The sequence below is a fragment of the Scyliorhinus torazame genome, chromosome 4 (genome assembly GCF_047496885.1).
Source record: "Scyliorhinus torazame isolate Kashiwa2021f chromosome 4, sScyTor2.1, whole genome shotgun sequence".
Taxonomy (NCBI): Eukaryota; Metazoa; Chordata; class Chondrichthyes; order Carcharhiniformes; family Scyliorhinidae; genus Scyliorhinus; species Scyliorhinus torazame.
In genome coordinates this window covers 199,928,435-199,948,986 of record NC_092710.1, presented here as the reverse complement: position 1 = coordinate 199,948,986, position 20,552 = coordinate 199,928,435, and the positions used below count along the sequence as shown (strand labels likewise).

The 20,552-nt window shown below is 45.3% G+C and overlaps 1 protein-coding gene across 4 annotated transcripts in view; it reads right to left on the bottom strand.

Moving 5' to 3' along the window:
* Positions 1–1,160: 1,160 nt before the first annotated feature.
* Positions 1,161–20,552, bottom strand: part of slc25a27 (solute carrier family 25 member 27) — a 37,879-nt gene continuing 18,487 nt past the window's right edge. For all 4 annotated transcript variants that reach the window (XM_072499099.1, XM_072499103.1, XM_072499100.1 and 1 more), the window contains 5 exons: positions 17,294–17,406; positions 12,299–12,383; positions 6,096–6,188; positions 4,254–4,356; positions 1,161–4,169 (listed from right to left, as the gene is read on the bottom strand). In XM_072499099.1, the coding sequence (XP_072355200.1) occupies positions 4,098–4,169; positions 4,254–4,356; positions 6,096–6,188; positions 12,299–12,383; positions 17,294–17,406 (466 nt within the window). In that variant the 3' untranslated portion in view covers positions 1,161–4,097. The remainder of the gene's footprint in view (positions 4,170–4,253; positions 4,357–6,095; positions 6,189–12,298; positions 12,384–17,293; positions 17,407–20,552) is intronic.

Below are 20,552 nucleotides of genomic sequence, written 5' to 3'. Positions count from 1 at the left end.
AAATGGCCAATTATATACAAAATACTAAGATGTGCAATAGTCTCAGCTGGAAGTTCAGATTCCATCAGAAATTATTTGGGAGTCCGAGAGAAAGCCGAAGACCCTAGTTTGTGTAATTCCAGTATAACGGTCACAACAAAGCAAACCATGAGATATTGAGAGATTTAAAAGTATTGAAAGAGCTTGAGGAGCATCGTAGTGAGTTTGAGAAAAGTCCGTGCAAAGTGGATGCCAAGATAATGTGGTGACAAACTGGAGTATCAGCGGGCAACTGTTGATTGAAAAACCAGAATGGCTACACAAAACATCAAACTGATAAATATGCTACGGTAGCACACATGGCTATCACTGTGGCTTCACAGTGCCAGGGTCCCAGGTTCGATTCCCCACTGGGTCATGGTCTGTGCGGAGTCTGCACGTTCTCCCCGTGTCTGCGTGGGTTTCCTCCCACAATCCAAAGGTTAGGTGGATTGCCCATGCTAAATTGCCCTTAGTGTCCAAAAAGTTTGGAGGGGTTATTAGGTTATAGGGATAGGGAGGAAGTGAGGTCTGTGCAGACTCAATGGGCTGAATGGCCTCCTTCTGTACTGTATGTTTTCTGTATCTATATGTAAATGGTAGGAAGTGGAATTCCATAATGTGCCTTTCTTTCAAATGCCAAAGCTTAGATGTTCTATCATTTTGATAAAAGAATCCCAATAGCTGAACGAAGCTAAACAATGCCACAAAGCAATCTTTAATCAAGAATGCTTTACTGCTGAGAAGTAATCTACACAAGTTATGCAGGAAATTTTACGAAGCAGAGAAAAATATTTCACGCACATTCGGCAACTGCAATTCGGTCAAAAAAGGCAACGTTAAAACCCATAACAAAATCCTAAACAGGATAGAAGATCCAAGTATAAATATTATTGGACATCACACTGAACCAAGAAAGAAATCATCACGGAATTATAGAATGGGCATTTCACAGAAGGTGGCCATTTAGCCTATCATAGCTCTCTGTGAGAACTCAGCTAGTCCCACTACCCTGTCTTTTCCCTATAACCCTGAATTATTTTCTCTTCACATTATTAAATTCCCATTTGAAAGCCACGATGGATCTTGGGCCTAGCTATCTGGTACCTTTATCAAACAATTGTTAAATGTTAATGTCCGTGATGATTAAATATTCATTTATTACATTATGCCTTTTAAAATATGTGCGTTTATTTCAAATGATGAATGGCAAACCGATGTCGTAAAGCCACGTACAGGTAATCCTATTATGTGGGTTAAAACCAAACTCTGAGGTATTGAGCCGCCTTCTGGCCTGTGATACTTGGCATGACCTCTCACATGAATCACAAAGACTGAGAACGAGAACTCACTGAATGGAATACAGGCAGAAAATTCTGGAAATACTCAACAGAACCAGCCGCATCTGTGTAGAAATGGAGCTAATGTTTGAGGCCTGTGACCTTTTTGCCTGACTTGCTGAGTACTTCATCATCTTCTATTTGTATTTCAGCACTGTAATTTAATGGAATTGTTTGAATCTATTCAAATCATTCATAATAGATTCTGAAATGTGGCTATTGGAATGGGAAAAGATATAATCAACTACAGTGCCCTATTTGCCCTGGAGAAGGTGGTGATGAGCCAATGCCTTGAACTGCTGCAGTCCATCTGGTGGAAATAAACCCAGTCAGGGGCAGACTTTCCAGGATTTTGATCGTGGGACAGTGAAGAACAGCAATATAGTTCCCTAGGCAGGATGGTGTGGGGCTTGTTGGGGATTCTGCAGGTTCCCATGCATCTGTTGCCCTTGTCCTTCGAGATGGGAGAGGTCATGGGTTTTGAAGGGTGCTTTCGAAGACGCCTTGGTGAGTTGCTACAGTGCACCTTGTAGATGGTACACCCTGCTGCCACAGTGTATGGGTGGTGGAGGGAGAGAATGTTTAATGTTGTGGGTGGGGTGTCAATCTTTAAGTGCAGTTACAACACCAGGTTAAAGTCCAACAGGTTTGTTTCGATGTCACTAGCTTTCGGAGCGCTTCTCCTTCCTCAGGTGAATCTTTAAGTGGGCTGCTTTGGCCTGAATGGTGCTGAACTTCTTGTCTTGGAGGCACATTCATCCAAACCATTGCACTTCTGACTTATGCCTTGTAGAAGTGGACATGCTTTGGGGAGTTAGGTGGTAGTCTCTGACCTACCTGTTTTTGTAGCCACATTATTGAAATGGCTGGTCCAATTCCGTTTCTAGTCAGTGGTAACCACCCCAGGATTTGCGATGGCAATGCCATTGAATTTCAAGGGTTGTGATTGGATTCCCTTTTGCTAGAGATGGACATTGCCTGGCACTGCTGTGGCACAAATGTTACTTGCCACTTATCAATCGAAGCCTGAATGTTGTCCAAGTCTTTCTGCATATTGGCTGCTTCAATATCTGAGGAGATGTGAATAGTATTGAACATTGTGCAATCATCAAGTGAACATCCCCACTTTTAATCTTAGAAGGAGGATCAGTGATCAAGCAGCTAATGTCCTGGGACAGAGATGACTGGCCTCCAACAACCACAACCATATTCCTCCGTGATAGTTAAGACTCCAAGCAGTGCAGTGTTTTCCCCAATTCCCAGTTTTGCTAGGACTTCTTGATGCCACACTTCGTCAAATGCTGTCTTGATGTCAAGGGCAGTGACTCTCACCTCCTCTCGAGTTCTCAGCTATTTTGTCCATATATGCACCAAGGATGAAATAAGGTCAGCTGAGTGGCTTTGGTTGGAGCCAAACTGGGCATCAGTATGAAGATTACTGATGAGTGAGTTATGTTTGATAGCACTGTCAATGACTCCTCCCATCACTTTACTGATGTTCGAGGGGAGGCTGAACAGCGGCAACTAACATGATTGAATATGCCCTGCTTTTTGTGGATAGGAAATACCTCGACAATCTTCCATATTGCCAGTGTTGTAGCTTGGAGCTCTGTCGATCACATACTGCTTCCACTATTTGGCATGTAAGTCCTGTGTTCTTGCTTCACCATGTTGACACCTCATTTTTAGTGTGCCTGGTGCTGCTCCTGGCATGCTCTACTGCACTCTTCATTGAACCAGGGTTGATCCCTTGGATTGTTGGTAGTAGTAGAGTGATGGATATGCCAGACCATGAGGTTACAGATTATGGTTGAATACAATTCTGTTGCTGCTGATGGCCAACAATGCCTTGTGGATGTTGAGGTTTGAGCTGCTGGGTTTGTTCTGAGTTGTCCCATTCGGCATGCTGGTAGTGCCAAACAACACATGGAAGGTATACTCAATTTGAAGACAGGGCATTGCCTTCACAAGGAATATGTAAGGTCACTCCTACCTATACAGTCATTGTCAGATGCACCTGTGTTAGGTAGTTTGGGGTGGACAAGATCTGGTATATTTTTTCCCTCTTGTTGATTCCCTTACCAGTTGCCAGGGGTGCAATCTGGCAGATACGTCCTTTATGACCCAGCCAGCTCGGTTATTAATGATGTTACTGATCACTTTTAATGATGAGCATTTAATTCTCCTACCCAGAGTACATTCTGTGTCCATGCCACCTTCAGTGCTTCCTTGAAGTGCAGTTAACCATGGAGGAGTACTAATTCATCAGATGAGGGAAGATGGCAGGTGGTAATGCTTGACCTGATGCAGTGAGACTTCACTGGGTCCAGAGCCAATGTTGAGCACTCCCAGGGCAGCTCCATCCCAACTGTATATAACTATGACGCCAGCTCTGCAGGATCTGCCCTACCGGTTATTAATCAACATAGGCCTCTGTGATTTTACGCTATGTCTTCACATCTTTCACTGCCATCAAAATAATATAAAACTTCAATTTTTTAATAGTTATTAAGATGTACAACTGAAACTTCCTGAGAAAAAGAATACTGAACTTAAATGAAGTTAACAGGTTAAACATTGGTGCTGATTACAAAATCCAGACTGATAGCCAGGGTGGCCAGGGTGATGTCGTTGCAGTGGAATGTTTTTCATTTCCTGCCTACCCCCAAGCTGCATGGTGCTAGATGATACAGTTCTTAACTTCACTGAAGTTAATTCGGAATCAGCTCCGAGGAGGTGTCAAAATGAAGTAACTCCTGTGAATTTTCTGAGTTGTTCAAATGTGAGCCAGAATGTCATTGACCACGGTGCCTGAAACAGATAGTAAAACTTAATTTACACAAAAAACACACAAACTTTAAAAAGATGTATTTTAAATGTTACATAAACATTTACCATTCTTGCCCAGGTTGGCAGAAATCCTTTATACAATGACACCAATCCTTCTCTCTTGACAGTCTTCATCAGACAATCAATTGTGGATTTGTATTGTAAACCCCTAGCAGCAAGGAATGAATAAAATGAAGATCTCTTGGAATGAGTTCACAAATAAAAATGTAGTTTTAAAAAATAAATTTCTGCACAAAGTCACATAGATTTATTGCAATGTACAATGAGATAAAGATAAATTCATTAGAGGTCGTAAAGTCTACTGCAACAATTTTATTTCACAAAATAAGAAATGGCTAAAGTGCTTAAGATGAAAAGTTCAATTTCATAGAATGTGTTTTTAAAGTTTCTGTGCCATGATACAAAGATTCTGCTTTCCAAATTTGCCAATTCTGAAACACGTGATCAATCTGTCATGTAGGTCTTGCGGAGCAGGCTCAAGGGGCTAGATGGCCTACTTCTAGTTCTTAAGTCTTGCTTTGTTCCTCTTTTACCCATTCGTTTAGTTATAATGACCAGGCTCGCCAAATCAATTTAAGGGAGTGTCATGTGAATGTTACTTTAAGAAATGTTTGTCTGTTCAAGTTACTGCAGTGATGTCAGAGTGTGGGTGGAGCTGAGCTCTGGCTCTGCTTTTTAGTTTCACTTTGAGAAAAGCTTAGGTGTCCCTGTGTTTTTTTGGTTTTGTTTTAGTGTTGGAGCTGCAACCAGCCAAATAATGTGTAATGTTGTTCTATCTGCCATGTAAAGACTATCTCTTGATCATTTGGTGAATTCAGAGTGATAACTGTTCTCAGTAGTGAATTTAACCCTGATGTGCTTCTGGTAAAAGTTTTTTTTTAAATGTCTTATGGATGTTAAAAGGAAAGTTTAAGGATTACTTAGTGTTGTTTTCTTTGGGGGTTGTATTTGAATTGATGGTTGCTAAGATGTTCACTGTATGTTTTAAAAAGGTTAACTTGAGTTCATAGAATAAACATTGTTTTGCTTTAAAAAGTACTTTTCCATTTCTGCTGTACCACACCTGTAGTGGGCCGTGTGCTCCCCATACCACAATCTATTAAAAGTTGTGGGTCAGGTGAACTCCATGATACACTTTGGGGTTCTCTAAACCCTGGCCATAACAGGGAGTTGCATATTTTCTTTTTATTTTGCTAGTTACAGCAAAATGTTATATTTCACAAGGGCATATTAAAATTGTCCTGCGTCATCAAAACAGAAACACTTGAAATTAGCAGCTGCTACTTTTGTGCAGTGGGTTGGTCACGGTTTGTTTTAATGAACCTGTAAATTTACAATTTTGTTTCACATGCAATAGGATCATTTTTGTGGCAGAGGCACTTATATAATGAATGAAAATTTTCAATCAGGAATATGTCAAATTTGAGAATAATTAAAACAGTAGTAAAGGACAGGGGCAGGACTATCAATACAAATCAAGACTATATTCCAGTAATGTGCCAAAGACTACATTTTGATAATGATGCAGTTGTTACATCACCAATCTAATCTCTCTGTAAAGCCACGTCAAGCTTTGATTAAATGGTGTGTCCTGGTTTTCAGTATGACTAAAGGGGCTTTCAACATGGTTACAGGTTGGATACATCTTTATACACTGTGAACAATGTACTATAGTGAAGTGTCCATAATCTCATCACAAACGCTCATTAGGAGTATTCAAAAAATAAGTTAAATTTATGATTTCTGACATCACTTCATTACTTCCTATAATCACTCCAATCTTCTTGCTGTGTGCGATACATCGTTTAACCTCCACCCCCTCCCCCAACAAAAAAGTACAACAGAAGAGAGACTCTTTAACATTAATACTGAATTTATTGCACTTACCTTCCTTGTTTATCTCGTGTCTGATTCATTATTCTGCTTTTAATGACATCAGCAGGGGTTCCCAAGGAAGCAGCAACTAGACCTGCGCAAACGCTGAGCAAAAGTTAGTATCAAAGTGTTAATTCATTACACTTAAAAAGATGCATCTTCAGTGTAGCTTCAACTAAAAAGGATTATCACATTCTTCACTGATGTGATAGTACCCTTTAAATATCCCAATCTTTTCGGTCTTCCCTTGGCTATGCATTGCTGTGGCTAAAAAGGGCGAGAGTGAATGATTTAGTCTCAAATCACAGTCCACATGCCATTTGACCATCTCAAGAGATGTTTCTGAACTGATAGCCCTGCACTACAAAAGCTTGTTTTCACTTTCCAACACCCTGTATTAAAACAGCTCTGATCAATAGCTCAATCCAGTGGGATATCTGAATCTCTACCTGACTGGTCCATTAGAATGTGAGTGCACATGATGTATAACTGCACCCCACTGCTGATTTTTACACCATCCTGATGATTTCTGGTAATATGTGGTGCTGATTTAGAGAAGAGGAAAAGAGAGAGAATTATTCTTTTTTAATAGTCTTTCAAATAGATATATACCAGCCCATTTTGAAACTATTAATGAGTCTTGTACTTGGGCAAAATGATCTTTGAAATATGCTAACTTTTAAATACTGACTTATTTGACTACAGCATATAATTAAAGATTAGTTGCACAGTTTTAATTTATTCATTTGGGCTGTATAATCTGGATTTCTATAAGTATACAGAACCTGAAAACAAAATATGATAAGACTCCACAATCACATTTTTAAAATTCATTTATTGCCCATCCCGAATTGGCCTTGAGAAAGTAGTGCTGAGCTGCCTTCCTGAACTGCTGCAATCCCCACGGTGCAGGTACTGGTGCTGTTGGGGAACGAGATCCAGGATTTTGACCCAACGACAGTGAAGGAACGGGTGATATATTTTAAAGTCAGGATTGTGAGTGGCTTAGAGAAGAAGTTCCAGGTGGCAGTCTTCCCATCAATCTGCTGCTTTTGTCCTTCTAGATGATCGTGGTCATGGGTTTGGAAGGTGCTGTCTAAGGTATCTTGGTGAGTTCCTGCAGCGCATCTTGTAGATGGTACACACTGCTGCTAATGTCAGTAGTGAAGGGAGCGAATGTTTGTGGAAGGAGTGTCAAAAAAGCAGGCTGCTTTGTCCTGGATAGTGTCGGATTTGTTGAATGTTGTTGGAATTGCACTCATCTAGGCAAGTGGAGAGTATTCCAATTTACCCCTGACGTGTGCCTTGCAGGTTGCAGGCAGGCTTTGGGGGAGTGAGGCGGTGAGTTACTTGCCACAGGATTCCTAGCCTCTGACCTGGTCTGGTAGCCAAAATATTTATATGGCTAGTCCAGTTCAGTTTCTGGTAAATAGTAATCCCCAGGATGTTGATAGTGGGGGATTCAGCGATGTTAATGCCATTGAATGCCAAGAGGTGATGCTTAAATTCTCTTTTGTTGTAAATGGTCATTGCCTGTCACTTGTGTGGCATGAATGCTACTTGCCACTTGTCAGCCCAAACCTGGATATTGTCTAGGTCTTACTGCTTTGGATACGGATTGCTTCACTCTCTGAAGCGTAGCGAATAGTGCTGAACATTGCAGCGAAAATCTCTACTTCTGACCTTATGATGGAAGGAAGGTCATTGATGAAGCAGCTGAAGACGGTTGGGCCTCGGATACTACCCTGAGGAACTCCTGCAGTGATGTCTTGGAACTAAGATGATTGACCTCCAACAAGCACAACCATCTTCCTTTGTGTCTGGTATGACTCCAAGCAGCGGAAAGTTTGCCCCAATTTCCATTGACTCCAGTTTTGATTGATACCACACTCGGTCAAATGTAACCTTGATGTCAAGGGCAGTCACTCACAACTTGGGCAGGATTCTCCATCCAGCGACGCCAGAATTGCAAAACATGATTGGGCAGAGAATTGCGCATGAGCCGAAAATCATGCCCGGCGCTCGACAGAATGCCATGCTTCGGTACCTCGACAGCAGCGTCAATGGATTCTACTCCGCACATACAGTAAATGCCGTTGGCATATCATTCTCTGGGGTCTACCTCCGTCAGGAGGAATTATCGACGGCGAGTTTCACTTGTGGCTTTAAAAATTGGGAAACAGGCGCCATTGCTGCTGAGTGAGAGAGGAGGTAGACATGTTCCCAGGGGCGCGATCGTGGGTTGCCCATCCTGCTGCTGGCATAGTTGGCTGGGGTTGGGAGGCATCTGCCAGGGCCAGGCGGGCATAGCGGAGGGTGACCAGGGGATAGACTGTGGCATCGGGGTGGCCTCCGGGACTGGGGTGGTGTCCAGGCACAGACCGCCATTGTCGTGGCCTGCTAGGCAGCCATCTTGCTGCGCACCCCACTGACCGCCCACCGTGGCCTGTGGTTGCACAGAGTGACACTGGCCGTAAGGATGCACCACCACACCCCTACCCGCTCCCTCCAAACCCCACCATCCAGGACCGGATGTCATCCTCCAGCAGGGCATCACCTGGACCACCAAGGGGAACGTCCATGGTAGCCCCTACAGAAGGGGGCCTGACGAGGGCCACAGAGCGCACCGTTGGCTTGGTTTGCGCCAGCCAACGGTACCCCTGCCAACAGGGGCAGGTGCTGGGGCCAGTGGCCCCCGCGGTGCCGGGCACCGACAGGGCCAGGGTTGCGTGTGGAGAGCAGAGTGCCAAGGGGAGCAGCCGAGAGTGGGTGCGGGGATGGGGGCAGGGAGATGGAGAGGAGGCAGGAGCCCAAGGGCTGCAATGCACCATGTAACCCATTGGACCTGGTTGGTTGTACACACCATGGTAACATGTCTGCCTTTCGCCTCCTCTACACAATGGATTTTGGAATTCAGCCACGAATAGTTGTCATCACCCTAGCCGCTGCAGCTCTGGGGGATGCACGAGGCTGTATGAGCAGGAGCTGCTCAGGGAGGACCCTGCAGCAGCAGAGCCTGCCCCAGAGGAACAGGAGACAGCCGGTGGGGATAGAGAGCCAGCCAACCAACAGGCCGAGGAGGAGACGGGAACAAAGAACAAAGAACAAAGAAATGTACAGCACAGGGACAGGCCCTTCGGCCCTCCAAGCCCGTGCCGACCATACTGCCCGACTAAACTACAATCTTCTACACTTCCTGGGTCCGTATCCTTCTATTCCCATCCTATTCATGTATTTGTCAAGATGCCCCTTAAATGTCCCTATCGTCCCTGCTTCCACCACCTCCTCCGGTAGCGAGTTCCAGGTACCCACTACCCTCTGCGTAAAAAACTTGCCTCGTACATCTACTCTAAACCTTGCCCCTCTCACCTTAAACCTATGCCCCCTAGTAATTGACCCTCTACCCTGGGGAAATGCCTCTGACTATCCACTCTGTCTATGCCCCTCATAATTTTGTATACCTCTATCAGGTCGCCCCTCAACCTCCTTCGTTCCAGTGAGAACAAACCGAGTTTATTCAACCGTTCCTCATAGCTTATGCCCTCCATACCAGGCAACATTCTGGTAAATCTCTTCTGCACCCTCTCTAAAGCCTCCACATCCTTCTGGTAGTGTGGCGACCAGAATTGAACACTATACTCCAAGTGTGGCCTAACTAAGGTTCTATACAGCTGCAACATGACTTGCCAATTCTTATTCTCAATGCCCCGGCCAATGAAAGCAAGCATGCCGTATGCCTTCTTGACTACCTTCTCCACCTGTGTTGCCCCTTTCAGTGACCTGTGGACCTGTACACCTATATCTCTCTGACTTTCAATACTCTTGAGGGTTCTACCATTCACTGTATATTCCCTACCTGCATTAGACCTTCCAAAATGCATTACCTCACATTTGTCCGGATTAAACTCCATCTGCCATCTCTCCGCCCAAGTCTCCAGACAATCTAAATCCTGCTGTATCCTCAGACAGTCCTCATCGCTATCCGCAATTCCACCAACCTTTGTGTCGTCTGCAAACTTACTAATCAGACCAGTTACATTTTCCTCCAAATCATTTATATATACTACAAAGAGCAAAGGTCCCAGCACTGATCCCTGTGGAACACCACTGGTCACAGCCCTCCAATTAGAAAAGCATCCCTCCATTGCTACCCTCTGCCTTCTATGGCCTAGCCAGTTCTGTATCCACCTTGCCAGTTCACCCCTGATCCCGTGTGACTTCACCTTTTGTACTAGTCTACCATGAGGGACCTTGTCAAAGGCCTTACTGAAGTCCATATAGACAACATCTACTGCCCTACCTGCATCAATCATCTTAGTGACCTCCTCGAAAAACTCTATCAAGTTTGTGAGACACGACCTCCCCTTCACAAAACCGTGCTGCCTCTCACTAATATGTCCATTTGCTTCCAAATGGGAGTAGATCCTGTCTCTAAGAATTCTCTCCAGTAATTTCCCTACCACTGACGTAAGGCTCACCGGCCTGTAGTTCCCGGGATTATCCTTGCTACCCTTCTTAAACAGAGGAACAACATTGGCTATTCTCCAGTCCTCCGGGACATCCCCTGAAGACAGCGAGGATCCAAAGATTTCTGTCAAGGCCTCAGCAATTTCCTCTCCAGCCTCCTTCAGTATTCTGGGGTAGATTCCATCAGGCCCTGGGGACTTATCTACCTTAATATTTTTTAAGACACCCAACACCTCGTCTTTTTGGATCACAATGTGACCCAGGCTATCTACACCCCCTTCTCCAGACTCAACATCTACCAATTCCTTCTCTTTGGAAGGAGGCGTTGCATCAGGCCTCGTGTGTACCGGCTGCGGTGTCATTCAAGGACCAATCCCCACCCCGCAGCATCGGACACCGTTTGTCATTTGAATTGCAAGAGTCCCATGTGGCGCCGGTGCTAGCCCATTAACGGATCATGAATTACTCCGAGACCGGCACCACTTTAATAGTCATATAAGTCCACCGATTCAGTCCCAGTGTCAAACCTGGGGCGTCATTCTCCGACCCCCCGCCGGGTTGGAGAATCGCCGGGGGCTGCCGTGAATCCCGCCCCCGCCGGTTGCGGAAGTCTCCGGCACCGGATATTCGGTGGGGGCGGGAATCGGGCCGCGCCGGTTGGCGGGCCCCCCACGCTCGATTCTCCGGCCCGAAGTCCCGCCGATAAATTGCCTGTCCCGCCGGCGTGGATTAAACCACCTTTTGAACGGCGGGACAAGGAGGCGTGGGCGGGTTCCGGGGTCCTGGGGGGGGGGGGGGCGCGCGGGGCGATCTGACCCCGGGGGTGCCCCCACGGTGCCCTGGCCCGCGATCGGGGCCCACCGATCCGCGGGCGGGCCTGTGCTGTGGGGGGCACTCTTTCCCTTCCGCCTCCGCCACGGTCTCCACCATGGCGGAGGCGGAAGAGACTCCCTCCACTGCGCGTGCGTGGGAAACTGTCAGCGGCCGCTGACGCTCCTGCGCATGCGCCGCCCGGGAATGCCATTTCCGCGCCAGCTGGCGGGGCGGAAATTCCTCCGGCATCGGCCTAGCCCCTCAATGTTGGGGCTCGGCCCCCAAAGATGCGGAGCATTCCGCACCTTTGGGGCGGCGCGATGCCCGTCTGATTGGCGCCGTTTTGGGCGCCAGTCGGTGGACATCGCGCCGTTTCGGGAGAATTTCGCCCCTGGTGACTGTAGTTTATTGGGCTCAACCAAGGACTTTGGTATTTTAAATAAAATCTAATTTCATCTCTGTTGCTACTCTGTGGATCTGGAATTGACTGCACTCTAGCCCAGGGTGTCATGACAAAACGTTTACTCTGTTTCTCTCTCACAGATGCTGCCTGACCTGCTGAGTGTATTTCAGATTTCCATAATCTGCAGGACTTTGCTTTAGTATTAGACTTCCAACCATCTAGTGTAATGATGAATAAAATGACGAAATAAATTATACTGGGATATAAGTTAAAAAAACGCAGAGGAGCTAAAAGTACAAATAATAATGTCAAGGAGGGCAGGCATTAGGATTTTCACAATATATATTATCATCTTTTGCCAGTAATCGATCATACATGAGCAACAATCACAAATAATGCAGATGCCAAATACAGTACTTTTGGAAAAATATCTCGTATTGCAGGGTCATTATTCAAGATGTCTGAAAGTAAAGAACACCTTATTTCTATCAGTATAATTGGATAAAATAGATATTTAGGAGAAAGGTGATACCTTGATAAGCCATGGCATAAACTGTTGTCCTTCATTGTTGTGTTCCGCAGTAAGAATTGTTTCACTGTATCATAGGTAGTTAGATCTAACAAAACCATAATTAAAGAGGTTGGAAAAATTAAAATGGAATTTAATTTAAAATGCTATGGTGGAAAGTGCACATTTTGTAGAAGACATCCCCCTGTTTATTGTTTAATGACATGGTCTTAATGAAAACGTATAGCGTATCTACCAAACTAATTCTCTCAATGTACATATACAGCAACTTCATAAATGTCAAAATTCATTACTATTACACTACAACAAAAGTGATGCAAGGCTGTTCTCTCTCATAAAATAAGGTGTAATAAAACATTTCTACTTATTCATGAAGGCCCACCTTCTCGACCATGCCCCTCACCTGAGGTGTGGTGATCCTCAGGTTATACCACCACCAATCAGCTCTCCCCCTCAAAGACGAAAGCAGCCTATGGTCATCTGGGACTATGGCGACTTTACTTATAAAATATTTTTCTCCATTGCTGATGATGACTCATGCTAGGATATAGTTCTATCGTCACCGACTTATCATCCTTACACTTGTGCTTGGTCCATGAATATTGCAGGTTATTCAATTATGCATCAGTGACTGAAGCCCTACTCTGTCCTTGTCCAATGTCTGTACATCCACATTACTCAGCAGGGATCATGACGATGATCAGAAGCAGAAATACAATCTGATTTTTCTTTTTAACCTCTGCAATAATTGAGGTCAACTGCTGCCACTACTCTCCCAAACAGGCGGCACAGTAGCACAGTGGTTAGCACTGTTGCTTCACAGCGCCAGGGTCCCAGGTTCAATTCCCGGCTTGGCTCACTGTCTGTGCAGAGTATGCACGTTCAACCCGTGTCTCCGTGGGTTCCCTCCGGGTGCTCCGGTTTCCTCTCATAATTCCCGGCAGATGCGCTGTTCGGTAATTTGGACATTTTGAATTTTCCCTCCGTGTACCCGAACAGGCGCCGGAATGTGGCGACTGGGGGTTTTTCACGGTAACTTCATTGCAGTGTTAATGCAAGCCTACTTGTGACAATAAAGATCATTAACTAATTCAGCACAGACCAGAGAACTCTCTGATGTGTTTGGCTCATCGTCTTGCCATCGCCGACAAGAGCAGAATCCTTACATCTTTACAAGATGACAGGCAGGCAGCACATACATTGGATAGTTTCATATGGTACACTTCTGCAAATGGCTGAACAGACCAATCCGCGAGAAGTTCTGCCAAAAATGCTGCATATGAGGTGGTTCATGCCATACAGCACTTTGTTGTTCCCCACTGAGGCATCTAAGAAGATTGACTCCGAAGTAGTCATTGCACTCTTTGGGGTGGTCTATTTTGTATTCGTGAAATAATAAAATGCCACGGACAGAAGCAAGGAGAATGTAAATGATTGATAATTTGATTAATTGGAGAAGCAAAAAAGTTTTAGGTCAAACTATAATAAACAGTTCATCTAAAGCTGTACTGCCAACAGCTTTACTTTTTAAAGAACAAAGATGGATCTACATTTTCTATTACTTAAAGTTTTGAACTGAACCCTTAAAACAGGAGGAGGAATTTGCTTATTCTCTATTTTCTCAATGTTATCATTAAAAAAAATCACACGCAACTAATGTAGTGTCACGTTATTTACAGGTGTGTGTTTGTGCATTGGCTCAATTGGAAAATTAGGCACCCTCTTAAGCTTAATCACATCTGCTTGCCAGACAGCACAAGCAGCGCAAGAAACTTTGGTCCATATCCTTTGGCTACATGGCACTCTTAAACAAAATAATCTTAAGATTTCTCACTCCTGATAGACAAAATCCTGCATCCTTTTTCTAATTTGAATTCCTTATGCAAGTCCAAATATATAAATTAATAACCTATTTTGAATTACATTCTTGCTGCAGAGATCCAGCAATGAATAAAAGACTTCTGAAAGTTCACTACAAAACTTATACTCCATTTTGTACTGTCTCCCAATACAAGCAAGATTAAAGTAACTTTCTGAATTATTAGGACATTTTGATATATTCAGGTTAAGTGAGCCTGCTCCAAAAACATGCTCATCTCACTTCCTCAGCAGTCTGAATATAGTTTAGTTTCAAAATGGACCCAAATCTACTTTTGGAGAACATGGCATACAATAACTGCACAAAAAGTTGCGATTTTGAATCATAGATCATTGAATTTACAGTGCTGAAGGAGACCATTTGGCCCATCGAGTCTGCACCGGCCCTTGGAAAGAGCACCCTACCCAAGCTCACACCTCCACCCTATCCCCGTAACCCCACTTTATCTTTTTGGACACTAAGGGCAATTTAGCATGGCCAATCCACCTAACCCGCACATTTTTGGACTGTGTGAGGAAACCGGAGCACCCGGAGGAAACCCACGCAGCCACGGGGAGAATGTGCAGGCTCCGCACAGACAGTGACCCAAGCCGGGAATCAAACCTGGGATCCTGGAGCTGTGAAGCAGCTGTGCTAACCAATATGCTACCGTGCTGCCCTGTTGTTTCAGTTGTTTCAATGTGACATCACCACTGTATAGCATAACAGTCAATCTGGCAACTGAGAACTGACAAAACTTATTTCCCCCACCTTGCTACAAGTCAAGTTAAAACAGTCTTGATGAAATTAAAATTGCAAACCAACTTAGCTACACTACAATGTTCATAAGCAGAATGCAGGCGGATCTTTCTCCTTAAACCTATGCAATTATTGAGACTGATGGTTGCACTACTTATACAAAGTACCATTAATTTACAAATTGCGCACTTTCAATATGCTATGCATTTCTTTAATTCTGTTGAAGACACTTGGTAGAAGAAGTTGATTTTAACAAACCATAATGAAAGAACTGTGGCTGGTTAAAACCAGAAACTACTGGAAATACTCAGCAGGTCGGGCAGCATCTGTTGAGAAAGAAACAAAGTTAACTTATGACAAAGCTGGTTAAAGCTAGAGATGTTTCTCTCCGTCTTTAAATATTCCAACACTAATCAATGGTCATCAACCTGAAATATTGGCCGGAATTCTCCGGTCGTTGCGATTCAATTTTCCCAACAGTAACGCACCCCGCCAGTGGATTTCACGGCGGTGTGGGGTGGTTACGATGAGAAATCCCATTGGCAAGCGGTGCAAAGACAGAATCCTGCTTCTAACAAACGGCACACCGCTGAGATACACGTGGCTGGGGAACCGGAGAATCCCGCCATTAATTCCGTTTTTCTCCTGCCGCAGCTGCTGTCTGACCTGCTGAGTGTTTCCAGCATTTTCTAATCTTATTTCAGATTCCCAGCATCCGTCTGAATTTGTTTTTATATCAGCCTTAGCAGTTGTTCTGTAATGAAATTGCACAAATAATCAAAACTTTTTTACGATAGTACGCAATATAATTTATCGAGAAACACAAGTTTGTGTTAAACCAAAAAAATGGAATTTGCACAATATTACATGGAAATCTGTTCCTTGAATTCAATGCCAATCATCTCGTTGTTTTTTTAATTTTGTTTTTAATTATGTGGGCATCACTAGGCCAAAATTTATTGCCCATCCCTAATTTCCCTCAAGAAGGTAGTGGTCAGCCTCCTTCTGAATTTCTGCAATCCGTGTGGTGTAGGTACACCAACAGTGCTGTTAGGAAGGGAGTTCAAGATTTTGACCCAGTGACAGTGAAGGAGTGACGATATTTTTATGATGTCACGAGGAGTCCACACCGCGTTGTATCAAAGAAACGTAGGTTTAACTACAAGGCTATAATACACAGCTCTCACCAATTTCCAACCAAGTCTTAACAGGTCGGTGCCAAACTGGCTGACCTTATGCACAACATAGACTGAGTTTCCCCCGCCCCCTTAACGAGGGAGCTCGTACTTTGCAAGGGACACAGGGAAGTCCCGTGTGGGTCATGACAGATATATTTCAAAATCGGGATGGTGGATGACTTGGGAAAATCGGCAGTCCACCTGCCATATTTAAACAGATAATCAAAGATGAATCAAGTTAATTGACCCCGAAAATATACTATCTATACCATTAAATGTTTGATGTGGGCAGCTGGGTCAGAAGGGGGAAAAGGACAGTCTTCTCTCATAAGGGGCTGCCCTTTATAGACTGGGGGCAGCCCACCCCTAAGATCGTACACCATAACCCACCTCCAGCTTTAAATCCACCACATCCAATGCCTCCCCAACTTCCTCCCTAACCTGCCCAAATCTTCCCTAACACCCCAGTCTACTGTTTCCAAGGATCCACTGGGCCTTCTTCTGCTTCCTAGTTGCAGTCCGGCAGTGCCCACTAATGTTCTTTTGGTATTGCCAAGACTGATGGAGCTGCCGGCCAATCTGATTGGGGCAGAAGTCCCACTCTGCCTGCGCGCAGCATGTTATGGCGGTGGAAAGGACTAGCATAGAGCCAACTCCAGAGAGAGTTGAGCAGCATGGTGGTGCAATGGTTAGCACTGCAGCATCACGGTGCTAAGGATCCGGGTTCGATCCCGGGTCACTGTCCATGTGGAGTTTGCACATTCTCTCTGTGTCTGTGTGGGTCTCACCCCACAACCCAAAGATGTGCAGGATAGGTGAATTGAACACGCAGAGGAGAGCAAGCCGCCTGTAATATTCTGCCCTCTATCTCGGCACTTCCAACTCCATCAACATTGACTTTGAGAGATGTCTTTAGGCTTCATGCAGTCTCTTATTTTAATAAGCTTTGACAAAGGGTCATTCCCGTACCAGCCTCCCTGAACAGGCGCCGGAATGTGGCGACTAGGGGCTTTTCACAGTAACTTCATTTGAAGCCTACTTGTGACAATAAGTGATATTCATTTCATCTGGATTCGAAATGTTAGCTCTTTTCTCTCCCTACAGATGCTGCCAGACCTGCTGAGATTTTCCAGCATTTTCTTTTTGGTCTCTTATTATAATATCCAAGGCTAAAAAAAAAAGCAAATGCATATCTTGGGTTACCTCCCAGACTCACTAATGCAGCTCTCTGTACATTTGGTATCCATCCAGCCCAAAGACCTCGGATTCCACCTTCCGACAGGATTTTCATAAAAGCTTGGGCGATTCCATGGACTCTGAATACAAGATTATACATCAGTATCATCTGCACACTCACATACAACAGCATAAATAACAAAACCGAAGAATTAAAATCTGATGGTTTTGGTGAAAATACCCTGAATTATACATGAAAATTTGAACTTTAAAAAAGACCTGAGTTTTATATTTTAAAGATGGACACTGACCCCAGCCTCTGACAGGAATGGCTATAGGGGGTTTGGAACCCCTCCTTCTGGTTCCAGACAAGATAATTCTAAAAGAATCCAAAAACTGATTACCATCTCTGGTAAAGACAAAGGAACATAATGGCTATCTCATCCAAAGGGCCCGTTATATAATTGCCTAGAGTAACTAGTGGACTCCAGTTCGAACGCACAAAGACAGGGATTAAAAGCTAACCAAGAGAACTGCTCAGGGTTTGTCTGTCTGTCGGTCTGCATGTGTGCGCTGTGAGAAAAGTAGCTGGATGTTGCCACACTGAAGGTGAAATAGTAACCGAGGCAGGGCCCCTGCAAAACTAGCCAGCTTTTGCTGCTCTCTGACTGCGAAAGTCGATCAGCCAGCAGAAGAATCACAGCTGGAAAAAGAACTGAAATCACTCCACCAAATCACAGAGCACCTGAACCGAAGAATCAACGACTGGAATCAACCCATGTCAGCCGCAATGCTTAATCATCTACTCCTCACAACTCAAGCACTGTTCTGTATAACTTGTTTTATTCATTTTTACTTACTATTGGACTCAATTCTTAAGCCATATGAATGTAGTTGCATGTGTTTTACCATTTCACCTTACCTTTTTTGTAGCTACTAAATGTACTCTATTTTAATTTAAGAAAGCCTGGTCAAATTGGCTCCTTTTCAAATAACTATTGTGTCAGGAAAAGGTATCCAAGGGAAATGGAGCCTTGTTAGATTAAACCTTTGCTGCTGCCAGCAGATTTTGGGTTGAATAGGAGGGAGGTGCCTGGGAGTCCTCAACATCTACTCTGGACCACATGACGTCTCATGGCTTCAAGTTACACATGGGCAAGGAAACCTCCTGCTGATTACCACGTACCGTCCACCATCAGCTGATGGGTCAGTACTTCTCCATGTTGAATACCACCTGGAGGAAGTACTGAGGGTGGCAAGGGCGCAGAATATACTCTGGGTGGGGGACTTTAATGTCCATCACCAAAAGTGTCTCAATAGTGCCACAACAGATCAAGCTGGCCAGGTCCTAAAGGACATAGCTGCTAGACTGGGACTGCAACAGGTGGTGAGAGGACCACCTCATCCTCACTAACCTGCCTGCTGCAGATGTATCTGTCCAAGACAGTATCGGTAGAATTGACCACCGCAGAGTCCTTGTGGAGACCAAAGTCCAGCCTTCACACTGACGATACACTCCATCGTGTTGTGTGGCACTAGCACTACCACCGTGCTAAATGGGATAGACTTCAAACAGATGAGGCAACTGAAGAGTGGGCATCCATGAGGCATGTGGGCCATCAGCAGCAGCAGGATTTTACTCAACCACAATCTGCAACCTCATGGCCCTGTATATCCCCCCTCTACCATCACCACCAAGTCAGGGGATCATCCCTGACTTGAAGAGTGCAGAGGGCATGCCAGGAGCAACACCAGGCACACGTAAAAATGAGGTGTCAACCTGGTGAAGCTACAGCACAGGACTACTTGGGTGCCAAACAGCATAACCTGCAAGTAATAGCTTGAATTAAGCGATTCCACAACAAACGCATCAGATCTAAGCTCTGCAGTCCTGTTACATCCAGTCTGAATGGTGCCGGACAATTAAACAACTCACTGGAGGAGGAGGCTCCACAAATATCCTCACCCTCAATGATGGAGAAGGCCAGCACATCTGTGCAAAAGACAAGGCTGAAGAATTCACAACAATCTTTAGCCAGAGGTGCTGAGTGGATTATCCATCTCGGTCTCCTACATAGGTCCCCAGCATCACAGATGTAAGTCTTCAGCCAATATGATTCACGCCACGTGATATCAATAAACAGTTGAAGGGACTTCCGGTGGCGCCCTCGAGGAAGCAGGTCGCAGGTCGGATCGCTCCCGCCCGCTATGGGCAGACGGACCTGTTTCAAAGGATTTTTTCAGGACCTGGCGACCTGAATCAGTGGAGGAGACGAAGGGAAGAGGTTTTCCCCCCGGGGGATAGACAGTTGGACCAGAAGTGGTCGAGTGGAGCGGCAAGGACCGAAGCGGGAGCAGCGGGGACCCCAGACCGGGCGGCGAAGCATGGCAGACGGCAGGGACCAGATGCTCACTGGCCAAGGGAGCAACAGATGGAATTTTTCAGGAATTGCTTCACCGAACTGAAGAGGGACACGTTGGACCCGATGAGGGCGGTAATGGACCGAATAGTCGAGGCGCAGGCGGTCCAGGAGAAGGCGTTCAGGGAGGTCGAGGTGAAGCTCTCCAGCCAGGCGGACACGGTAATGGAGCTGGAGCACGAGGTGGAGGAGCTGAACTCCCGCCAGAGGAAGATGCAGGAGCAGCTTGAAGAGCTGGGGAATAGAGCCAGGAGGCAGAACCTGAGGATCGTTGGCCTCCCCGAGGGCTGCGACGGATGGGATGCGGGTGCATACGTGATGGGTATGCTCGAGGCGCTGATGGGACCGGAGGTCTTCCCTCGACCCCTGGAGTTGAATGGGGCGCATAGAGCCCCCGCAAGGAAGCCCAGGACGGGCGACCGACCGAGGGCCTTGGTGGTCCGCTTTCACCGGCTTGCTGACAGGGATCGTGTGCTGCGATGGGCCAAGGCGGAGAGAATCAGCAGATCGGAGAACTGCGAGGTGCGCATCTACCAGGACTTGCTAACGGAGCTGGCCAAGAGGCGGCAGGTTTCATCAAGGTAAAGGCAGCCCTCTACAAAAAGGAGGTGAGGTTTGGAATGCTGTATCCTGCGAAGCTTTGGGTTACGTTTGAGGAACTCCATCACTACTTCGAGACACCAGAACAGGTTTGGACTTTCATTAAAGATAAGAAGCTGGACTTGAACTAACGGGCACTTAGTTTTTTCAGTTCTGTACAGTGGCGGCGGTCTGTTAACCTAACTTGCTCTGACTAGGAATGGACTTTTATTAAAAGAAGCTGGACTTGAACTAAAGGACTCTGGGCTCTCAGAGCTTTTGTGTGG